This window comes from Copadichromis virginalis, linkage group LG3, assembly GCF_057382275.1.
Source record: "Copadichromis virginalis isolate Kocher_CV1m ecotype Utaka linkage group LG3, C_Virginalis_male_GT1.1, whole genome shotgun sequence".
In the NCBI taxonomy this organism is placed as follows: domain Eukaryota; kingdom Metazoa; phylum Chordata; class Actinopteri; order Cichliformes; family Cichlidae; genus Copadichromis; species Copadichromis virginalis.
The window spans coordinates 21,283,157-21,294,788 of NC_140620.1; the positions used below are offsets into that span (position 1 = coordinate 21,283,157).

At 39.6% G+C, this 11,632-nt stretch overlaps 1 protein-coding gene across 2 annotated transcripts; it reads right to left on the reverse strand.

The window, feature by feature from the left end:
• Positions 1-247: 247 nt before the first annotated feature.
• cyp17a2 (cytochrome P450, family 17, subfamily A, polypeptide 2) lies at positions 248-11,228 on the reverse strand. 2 transcript variants are annotated; one of them, XM_085447438.1, is made up of 9 exons: positions 10,890-11,228; positions 6,643-6,763; positions 4,942-5,080; positions 4,125-4,354; positions 3,560-3,646; positions 2,996-3,208; positions 2,608-2,777; positions 2,272-2,375; positions 248-2,171 (listed from the first exon to the last, which is right to left on the reverse strand). In XM_085447438.1, exons 1-9 carry the CDS (start codon positions 11,123-11,125, stop codon positions 1,906-1,908), a joined length of 1,566 nt encoding a protein of 521 aa, XP_085303564.1. In that variant the 5' UTR covers positions 11,126-11,228; the 3' UTR covers positions 248-1,905. The 2 variants fall into 2 exon arrangements, with proteins under 2 accessions (XP_085303564.1, XP_085303574.1); XM_085447448.1 differs by lacking the exon at positions 6,643-6,763 and having other exon boundaries at positions 10,890-11,102.
• Positions 11,229-11,632: the final 404 nt, after the last annotated feature.

Below are 11,632 nucleotides of genomic sequence, written 5' to 3' on the forward strand. Positions count from 1 at the left end.
GTTGTTAAAACCCATTAATATTACAATGGCAACGGAGCTAATTAGTAGTAATACTAAATTAATAGCTAGCGTGTATGTATGAGTGTATGTGTGTGTGATCCAACTAAACCAGCCTGTTCTAAAAGTGTGTGAAAATATACTGAATAAACTGTCAAATCTAAAAAAAAAAAACTGTCTTTCTGCTCTTTCTAGTAGAACAACATTTCATCCATATAGGACAGAAAATGAAGAAGTGCTACAACCACACTGAAGATTAGTCATCATTTATTCATTTGAAATAATAATAATGACAGACTGTATTTTGTAACAATTACAGATGATAATTGAACAAGTAATAAAATTATCACATAGTCGTTAATACTAAAGTTTAAAAAAAGTAGTGAAAATTTGAAGGTATTAGCAGCTTGAAGCTGTAGGGAAGGTTCCACCATTACACTAACATTTCTAAGGATTTACAGTGTTCTTGTACATTTTTTGTCTGTTATTTAAAGAAGAAATCAGTACCTGGTTTCATAGTGTGGTGGTAAACTTTGATTCCAGCCGGGGACATAAGTTTGCTTGTCGTGTCAGGAAGGGAATTCAGCATAAAACTACCAAGTCAAACAATTTCTTGTCAATCTTCTCAGGGCATTTTCATACCTGTAGTTTACAAACTCATTATATTAGATGATATTTCAGGATGAACTGTAGTCTGTGTCTGTAGTGCTCTGCTGCACACCAGATTGCAGACCATGGCTGGCTACGGGCCGTCTAACTCAAAACTGCAGCATAGACCTAGTACTTGAGTCGGATGGTTCTATAAAAAACTGCTTTGGAGTTTGTTTGAAACCCGACCAAAACCACTAAAGGGTCTCTGTCCACTCATATTGGCCCACGTCTAAGTGTGATGCCCATATTCACAACTGAACACACCTTGAGTGGTTAAAATGAAGTCAACTGGACTATGTGAAGTTGTTTTGCCTTGCATCCAGGAGGATTCTTCTAAAATAACTGACAGCCCAGAGTATTTAACCCCTCTTGGTCATACTTTTTTTTAGGCATTCCTGTGGGTCATTAAAACACTGTTATCATGTGAGCCAAAATGTGGGGAAAAAATCCACAGGACATTCCTGTTACCAAGCGCAAAGTGTGACACCTCTCAACCAGAGTTTGACTTGAACTGACCAAACTGCACAGGTAGGAAAACCCCCTAAAAACGGCAATAGTGGCAGGTGATAGTTGCTAGTTTTATACTAATACTTTATATGGTATACTTCATAATAATTTTATACTAATTAGTAACACGTTTATTGGTCAGATCTACCCAATGTTTATTTAACAAAATAACTGTGTTTTTTGTTTTATCCAAATATGATGGAAGTATGTTACGACAAAGAGCTTCCTAAAGAACAACAACAATATAGAATATTTTGACTAGAATAATGGTTTAATGGGTTAGTTTAATGGTTATGGAAGTGCTTAGCTTACTCTCTTAGCTATATGTGCATTATGGTTATGGTATGGCTCCATCACAGTTCATAAGCTTTAATAAAATCTCCCCTTTGCCTGAAAAAAATCCCAAGGTTAAGATGCACATCTTTATGTAAAATTTCATATTGGATAAAGGACTTGCAAACATGAATCCTCAAAAAACAATGCAACAAAAACATTTAAAAACATTTTTTTCTCTGTTTTTGTTTTGTTTTGTTTTTTGTGAGAAAACTAATGACAGCAGAGACACCACAAACTGGTATTCCTCTCTCTGTTGCTATTAAGAGGTGTATCTTTCACCTGAATTTGGTTTTCTTCCTTTTTTTTTTTTTGCTTGGATTTTGGGCAGTAGGAGGCACGTGATGAAATGACATGGAATGAGCAATTTACGTTTCTGTTTCTCATCACCCAGCCTGACTGTCTGCCTCCACTCTGTCATTTTCCTCCATCCTCCCATCCAGCCCTGGGAATAACAACAACTTTAAAAGGCAATGGCTGCAACACCACACCCAACCGTCCCTGCAAGTTGGGCAGAGGAGCACCATGTGGCACCCTGAAGCTCATTCGCTGGAGCAGAGAGGACAAGAAAAGGAAAAGCTCCAGGATAGCCAGTGATTTGCCAACGCAGACTCGAGGTCCCGCCCCAAATGGAAGGAAAGAGGAGGGTGTGACCTGCTGACCACGGTGGTCAAGAAAACGTTCTGAAATGATGGGACAACACAGGAGAAGGTGGTGTGATCAGGTGCTCTTTTTTAAAAAAAGCTGGAGTTACATTGTTGGTGTTTATGTGCATCTGTTAACCTGGTTTGAACAAATCAGGTTTGTCCCAGTGATGGGGGTCGTGGTGAATCGACCACATGTTGACCAAAACACGTGTCCCCTTGCTGACAATGTGGCCTCCAATGCTACCAGAGATCCCCAGTTATTTAAGGTTTTCTTATTATACAAAACAATCAGATTACCTTATAATGCATTTCTGTTGTAATCTTTTTTTAGCTAACAGTGCTTCAGTTCAGCAGAAGACAATGGATGGAGAAAATAAGCTAATGTTTCCTTGTTCACATTTTCATCATAACAAGAAACTTAATGTACTAAACAAATCAGCAATGGCTGCAATACAGATTTAAACTGGTCTACCTGCTGTTGGTCATAGCGGTGTGTGGGATCAGCACGGGACTCACTGGCCGGATCCTCATGCCCTCGTTAATGACACTGTTCAGGTACGGCAGCTGACCACGGTCTGATATGGTCACAGTCCGCTCACTGCCAACATGCTCATCCAGCTCCTTCTGCACGCGCTCCTGGACCTAGAGTGGGTGAAGCATATTGGCAGACCAAATTGACCATTCATAATTAAAGACTACAGAAAAGGCATCGAGCATGATGGAGGGCACAAGATGAAGTATCTTATATGCCGCCAGTTTTCTGCCCAAACGTCTTCATGTTTTTCTTGTTGGGCTGATAAACAGAAAGTCCTCATAATGCCTTTTCTTTTACATTTCTTTGACCGACATTATGTTTCTACCTCAGGGTGATGCAACAGGTAGGCCAGAATCCACAGTAGTGTGGTGGATGTTGTCTCCACTCCAGCTCCAAAAGTCTCGGCCGCTGTCATCAGGACATGGTCGTCAGTTAACTCGTCGTCTTTTGGCTCCGAAGATTTTTGACCCTGCCCACCAGTCTGGCCCTTTAACAAGGCATCCAGGAGGTCACGTGGTTCTCCGTCACTTCTTGATAACTGAAAACAGATCAGGTAAAACAAAACAAAAAATCAGGCAAGATCAAAGACAATTTTCTAGAATTGTTTGAAGATATGTAAATATATTTTGAAACACAGGCAACAACACGTGCTTCATACATTATAAATTGAAACCTTTATCTCATCTTTAAGGGTTTAATATACCCACAATGCCACACTGTTATGCTGTGTGTTCCTTATTTCCCCAAGACAAAATCCTGACGTTGCCTACTGGAGAGACCCATCTTCAAGTTTTGAGCCTTGAGTGACTCCTGATGCTACGTGATGTGTTTCTATGATAAAAATCCATTCTGTTTGCTTATATTAAAGTAGTGTAAGTTTGTTTATTACCTTGTGTTCCTGCAGTTTGCGGGTCAGTAGTTGGTCTCTGATAGTGATACACTTCTTCAATTTACTGAGAGACTTGTTGGGGAATACCTGCGGGATAGAGTTAGACTCTTACAGTTTATTCAGACAAGGAAAGAAGCAATGTTTTGCTTGTGTTACTATAAATGCCATCACTGGATGGTTTTGGATCTTTTTTTAACTGCCAAATATTTGGGCCTTGTATCATATTTTTACAACTTATCAGTAAGTCCTCATGTTTTATTTTTGTTTGTTTCTATGTAAAGGTTAAGTTGAATCATACAGCTCCAGCTGTCACCAAATGGTGACAATAAGTCCTTGAGAAAGTTTTAGCTGATCATTTTAGCAACACAGTGAGAAGAAATGTGTTCTCTAAAGTTAAATATTTACATGTATTTGTTAATTTGTCAGTTGACATCTTTAAATAAAGTTTGAGTGAGTTTGAGTTTGACTTTTTCAAAAAGGGCAATTTTCTTCTTCTTTTTTTTCAAACAGATATAGGATATAAGATTGTATACAGAGCACCTCAGTACCAAGTATAGAATTATACCTTCAGCCAGGGGTAGATGTCAACCAGTCCTCCCCTGGCAATTGTTTCCACAATCCCATTGTTGTATTGAATCACCTCCTGCAGCTCAGCATCGCCGTGTCGATAGGTGGCACTGAACACTAGTGTGCAAATAATATTCGTGACGGCTCTGGTTACTGCAGAGGATGGATCAAACCCCTGCTTTTCGCTGGACAACAGCTCAACACACAGACTGTCCACCTCAGACAGAACTGAAGAAAGAAATGATAAAAAATGTAAAGAAAAAGAAAAAAGATCAGAAAATGGCACAATCAGAATTTCAACAAAACACTTTTGAAATTAAAGGTTTTTCTGAAGGTACCATAAATCAGGGTTACAGAGAGTCGCTGCACTGTCTTGTGGTAGGAAGTGGTTGTACATAAAAGTACTGCCTGACCCTTTGCCAGCATCAGTAGGTATCGCTTCAGTACAATACAGAGACATTTAAAAAAAACTAAAAGTCTGTTTCTTCATATTCTGAATGAACTATTTATAGTCTATGGAGTTACATGCTGTTTATATCCATCAAACAATCAACATAAACTGGCACATTTGAAAAAGCATTTCCTTTTTGCCTTATATTAAACATTTCTTCTGAATTCCCATGCCAACCTGAAGGCTATTTAGGTTTACGTTAGCTTGATGCTGATTTTGATGAATATTTTTTACTTTGCCTGTCAAACAGCAGTGTACTTCAGCTAAACCTGTTAAAATATTAGAAGTGTGGGGTTTTGTTTTGTTTTTTTTTTACGAAACAGATGGGTGAATTAAAATCAAGTGGCAGGATGGAGCCAAGTACCGATGTCTTGCAATCGAGTTGTTCCTTCTCCGAACAGAGTGAAGGAGTTGTGGACGAGGCGACGGTGATGCTTCCAGAGAGGGGTGTAGTCTGAAAATGCGATGTCTTTGCCTCCTCTGGTCAGCAGGTTGGTGGTGACCTGCAGGGAAAAACAAGGATGAATGTAAGAACAGTTTCAAAACAGTACTTCAAAATAAAATGGAAGAAAAATATTCAGACAAGGACACTGCTGAGAGCAGCACAGAGACAGGAAATGACATTGACCTGACACCAAGGACGAAAACCAACAGTATTATTTCTGTGAAGGGTTTTCTAAAAATGCAGTGGGTTTTTCTTCTGTTGTGTTTTTCACATCAGAGTAGCTGTGAAATGGTTTACAGGCATGAAATATACATAGGAAAATCCACATTACGTAACAGTTACATTACTGAGGTTCTCACTAAGCTAGGGGCATCTTAATGAAAGACTTCACATGTGTTTAATTAAGGGTGGGAAGTACAGTAAAGGTGAAGGGTTTATAATTATGGATAAGCGTTAACCTCAAATAAACTTTGTAAAAAAAAAATAATAATTTTTGTAAAATGAAATATGAGTTATATAGTTTTTTGATTTAGGTAAAATGTTCCATAAACTGGATGTTCTGCCTTGAGTTTATTGCCCCCTACTGGGCCTTGTAAATTGTTGTTAATGTGACATGCATTTTGACCCAGAACAGGAAGATGACCATGTTAGTTAGGGTAAGCAGGTTCACATGTGCTGAAGGGTTCCTGTAGTTATCCACTGCAATCCTCTTTCTTGTTTATGCCTTCGAAAGCAGCGTCTGTAAGTACTTGTTGACTTAACAGTATAGAGCCATATTTTAGTAACATTTGCTAAATTTGCTAAGCTAACCACATGTCATGTATACATAGGATGACCTATTACATGAATATGTCTTTGTCTTTTGTTGCTAGCCTTGACTTGCTATAGAGTAGATAATGGCATTTGTAATATATCATTGTGTTAATCACCTTACTATTGTATTATTTCTTCTTATGTTTTAGTTTCCCTCAGATTCAATGGTGTATGGCGGTGCAATGTAAAATAAAGCACCTGGAGCTTGGACGCTATATGCTGACTCACGTATTCTTTCAAATGGAGTTTGGCTGGCTGCGTGAATTGTGTACCTGCACACACAAGGAGAGCAGTACACTAAAGCTATAGTGAAGAATTGAAGAATTCTGGTCATTATCAATATATATACAGGTTACAAAAAGGGAGTTTTTCCTTCCTTCGCCAAGCGCTTGGTGGATAACGATATGATTGTTGGGGGCTCTTTAGAGTCATTACCCTATAATGTAAAGCTCTTTTAGGGAGCAGTTGTTGAAATGAAATTTTATCAAACTGAATAAAATTATTTCTCAATTATCACAGATCACATAAGACATGAGTGTCATTAAGTACCAAAGGGTCTAACCAACAGCCTAAAACCCAAAGTATTCCAGAAAAAATCCAGAAAATCAAACACTAAAGAGCCTAAAATCATTTCCCACTTTAGAAACTAACCAGTCCAGTTAAAATTAAATTTAGATCATGAACCTCCATATACCCTCTTTATGCCCTTCAAGCTGCAAAAACATAATTAAATTGAAGAATCTGGGCAATTGTTGGAACAGAATATCATGTGGGTATTTTCTCTGTCTTTACATCTGCATGTCTCACCATGCTCGGCCGTCCAGCAAAGTCCTTGCCTTTCTGCATCAGAACCTCTCTGGCATGTTGATGGCTGTTTATGACCACAGTGTAGTGAGGACCGAGGTAGAGCCCAAACAGAGGCCCATACCTGAAATGGAACAGTGCGGACACTGATGCATAAAAACGTGACCACAGTGAATTGAGATACACTAACTAGTCATAGTAATCAGTAAATTGTCCTTATACACACTAACTCATCCTCCCCCACTCATAAATATTTACTATATTTATTTAACATTTAATATTTACATCACTAACATTTACTTGTCCTCCTCAACATTATCTAGATCTCCAATAATGAATGCATACTTACAAACATTAACCTGTCCTCCTATCCTTTAACTAGTCCTCCCAAACATTAACCAGTACTTCCATAATGGATTTATGGATTTATGGATTTATTTATATATATATATATATCTATATATATATATATATATATATATATATATATATATATATATATATATCTATATATATATATCTATATATATATATATGTAGATATATATATACATATATCTATATCTATATCTATATCTATATATATCTATATATATATATATATATATATATATATATAGATATAGATATAGATATATGTATATATATATATAGATATAGATATAGATATATGTATATATATATATAGATATAGATATAGATATATATGTAGATATATATATATACATATATCTATATCTATATATATATATATATATATATATATATATATATATATATATATATATATAGATATATATAGATATATGAACTAGTCCCCATCAACACCACATGTATACTTGTTTACAAAAATTAACTAGTCCTTCCAAACATTAAACTTCTACAGTGAACATGGGCTGATGAACGTTACTCCTGAAATTTAACTAGTCCTCCACACAAACATTTACCTACTAAACATAGCTGGACTGGCCATCGGGCATACTGGGCATTTTTCGTTTTTATGGGCCGATGGTTTTTTTTTTTCCCGTAATGGTATAAACACTGAAAGGTGTTTCTCGTTTGGCTCTCGGTGAAGGCAGTCTCACTTTTTCTCCTCTCCTCCTTCCCCTTATCTTCCCTGCTTAGCCTCTTGTGTCCTTGTCTTGTCTCGTGTGCATTACTTTCCCTTGAACTGTCTCTCACTGTCTGTTTCTAAAACCTAAAAGAGAATTATGGATTTGATCAACTGGTCTCTGAATGCTATTGACACCCTTTTCTCAATGAGAAGTCTGGGCTCGGGAGAGCCCGAGTGCCCTGGAGGGACTTTCCCTGCCGGATACACGATGGACGGGTGACAGAACTGGAGGATCATGTGCCTGGCGGGACTGTCGATCGAGGACGCTGAAGATATCTACCTATGCGGAACCATGATAACAGGGTTCTTGCTGATCGGAGTTTGCTTGGCCCTGGCTTATCGGAGAATTAAGACAGCGGAACCGACTGTTCAACCCCCCCCCCCCCCCCCCCCCCCCGGCCTCTCACAACGAACGCAGCATGGTTAACATCTTGGAGACGCTTACAGCTGCCGTGAAGACTCAAAATAACACCATTGAGCGTATATTGGGATACATCAAAGAGAGGCCTGCTCAAAATGAGACCCTTGAGTGAAAGTTGGATCACATCACAGAACGGCTCACTGCATGTTGTGGGGTCTCAGAATCACAAGAATGACAACACCACGGAACAGAAGTTTGATACCATCATGGGGAGGCTCGCGGTTCTCCAACGGGAAATTGAGAGACCAGTGTCGGAGTGTTAAAGAACAGCTTTGAAATTCTCCTGAGCTGCTTGCATAAAAGAAAAATCAACAATATTCAACATGCGGACACCACGGTGCCAGCTGCACGGGCCCAAGGCTGGAGCCAAACAAAAACTCCCTGATAACGACTGTGTGATGACTATTCTTCCCATCCCATGCAAGGCCACCTGGGTTGGCTGGTAGACTGTTTACTTAGCCTGATAGGGTGAAGGACACTGTCTCAGCTGAACTATGGACACGCTCACACATACACTTACACTGATAAGCACTCACATATCCCCCCCTCCTTCCAATGCCTTCGATGCTTGTTGCCTCCTGGGAGCACGAGGCGGGTCTGGGCAACCTGCATGTGGCGAATAAAATTTGAACTTGAACTTGAACTTGAGGTGGTGGATTGGCCAGATGAAGGGAGATGTGTAAAAATGACTGTTTGGTGGTGGCTATTGCGGAGCTTCCACAGATTCAGTAACATTAGCAAGTGGTGGAGGCCAGCAGGTGCAACACGCTGGCAGGTGGATGACGGAAAGGCAGGAGGAGCAGAGACCTGAGGTGGTGAACTGAACTTCAGGTAAGAAGTTATGACCTGCAGTCTATCTGGGTCAGATATAAAGTTTAAGTGTAGTTTATTTTCGTTATGCTGACTTTTTACAGTCAGTTACAATAACTCGAGTAGCTAGCATGACGGAGTTTCTATACAGCTGGGCGGGTGCTATGATTTTATTGATGTTGAACTTGTTTTATCTTATTTTATTTATAAGGTTAGTTATTAGAGTTTCCAACTGTCCCGTAAAAAACAGAGTCGCCTTGTATTGAGAGAAAATATTGTGCGTTTGGTATTGAGGTGAAAAGGAACAGTTTGTCACGGACACAAAGTTGGAGTTATTCTGTGTCTTTGCTGCACAGCTGCCTCTTCCTCTCTCATTCTCTCCCCCCTCCCTCTCCTGTTTCTACTTCAATCATAAAACTGATCAGTGATCAGCTGATCAGCTTTTCTCTCTTGTTTGTTTATCGCCCACTTTGCGCCAGAAAGAGGAAACCAGCGGATGTCGCGCTAAACAACAGCAGCACGTTTAAGCTTGATCAGCTGTTGTTAGAATTTATTTAATATTAATTTCTAGTATCAGCTGATGTTTGCTGGAGCCACAGCTGTAAAGCTGCTGGTCATGATATGGTTTGGTTATCTGGTGAGAGGGAAACATGAAGATGAAACCAGGAGATGTCCTTACTGGATCATCAGAGCTGTGATGAAGAAACAGGTTTACCTTTTAGGTGACATGAATGAGTTGAAGGGAAGTTATGAACTGTTTCTGAGAGACAAATAACACCAGGATCCTTTTTTAGGTAGCTGACAGCTGGTAACTGTGCAGGGGCGGGTCTAGCAAAGTGTTGCCAGGTGGGCATGTAGGGCATTAACAGGGAGAGGGGGGCACAAAGAAATACTTTTCTTTGTTATGTCATCAAAAAACTTTGAATAAATAATTATCTGAATCTTACAACAAACCTTTTCATCTGATGTAAAATATAGAATTCCATTATTGTACATAGTAATTTTTTGAGTAGCTAAGTACTGCACATGATGCCAGTATTTTCCCACATTTTCTAGATACAGCACCAGTACTGTGTAAAATGCCATCAAAAAGTCAATTAAGCTTTATTCTTTCTCACCTGTCTTTCTGTCTCCTTTCACTTTTTAAAGGTTGCCATGTTAGAAAAAATATTTTGCCCTGCCATGCTGTTTATTGATGTGGCAAATGAATGGTTTATGGAAATATATCTAAATCTGTCATCAGTAATCAGTAATGATCATGTCTCACCTCTAGTCTTCTCCGTCTTAATTTCAGGTTTTCACCATGTGTTGTAGATAGTTCAGGAGGTTAACTCGACCAAGCAGTCTACTTTCAGGTACTGTTTAGAATACCAGAATAGGGAGGATGGTGTAAGTTTAAGTTTATTAGATTGATACATATATACCAACAAGACAGTGTACATCACTGTGACAACGGCGTTTGTTTTCATTCAGAGGATTTGTGGTTTTTCCTATAATACCTGGTGGGCCGGTCACCAGTCAAAATGTCTGGGCCGATTTTTTGTCCCAGTCCAGCCCTGCTACTAAAGTTAATATTAAGTATTCCTCTCAAACATCAACTACTCATTCCATGGTAAGTAGTAGTAGTAGTCCCCCAAAGATATACATATTTGTATAGTTTGTCTTCCTAAACATGCACTAGGTTTTCCACTTATTTTGTCCCCCAACTGAAGGAATATTTGCCGACTAACATTAACTAGTCTTCTCAAACATGACTACACGTTAAAAGGTCCTGCCAAAGTGTCCCTAAAAATGAACCAGTCCTTCCATATCTGTGACTGATTGCTGTCTTGTAAACATGACTGATTCCTCCTGACAAAACTCGTGACCAAACTCACGACCAGAAAATTAACATGCCGATCTCACCTGTGGGACATCTGCGTGAAGAGGAGATGAGGTGGGAGGCCTCCTCCAAGCCAGGGGAGACTGCCCAGGAAGGGGAGCCGTGGCAGGCAGGGGATGGAGCCCCGAGCCGAGGGTTCGGTTACAGGAACGAGCCGGCATGTGGTCAAGAACAGGACGACCACTACGACAGTAAAAAGGGTGATAAGGACAGAGGGAGAGAGCGAAGGAGACAGGAATGAGAGGAGACAGGTGAGCATGTCTGCGGTGAGGTGGAGGAGAGTGCAGGGAGACGCTGGAGAGCCCCGGCTTTAACCTCTTACACGCACAAAAAAACCTTGGAGAGGTCGCTGTGTGTGTATGCGGGAGTTGTTTTTGTTACTTACGTATGACCGTGAATGTGTGTGTGCGCTCGCTGGCGGGTGTTTATGTTGGTTCGACAACCTTGATGTTATCAAGCTGCATATCTGGTTCCCATAGCAACCTTAAAGGAGAATACGACCTCGTCAGTGGGTTTCATCCAAGTCAGTTTGTTCTGTTTCACCACAGGATGAAACTTCAAGGTGATATTCGAATTTATCTCCTGGATAGCTGTAAATCAATGGACCACATGCCAGATGCACACCAGTGGATTTGTGAGCGTTTCAAAGCACTTATTAATGTGTTAACGAGCTGTTACTGTTATTAGTCTATCATTCGTTGTCTGTTTGTTCAGCAGCAGCACAGATACCCGAATGTCCACAGGAGGCTCAGCAAACATTTACAAC

Bases quoted from the DNA above. Each gene is read 5' to 3' on its own strand.
- cyp17a2 (XM_085447438.1), bottom strand. From the start codon at position 11,125: ATGCTCACCTGTCTCCTCTCATTCCTGTCTCCTTCGCTCTCTCCCTCT. The intron at 4,355-4,941 runs GTACTTGGCTCC...TTCTTTCTTCAG, and splicing joins AACTCGATTGCAAGACATCG to TTCTGTCTGAGGTGGACAGT. The intron at 2,172-2,271 runs GTTAACAGATGC...CCATCATTTCAG, and splicing joins ACCTGATTTGTTCAAACCAG to AACGTTTTCTTGACCACCGT.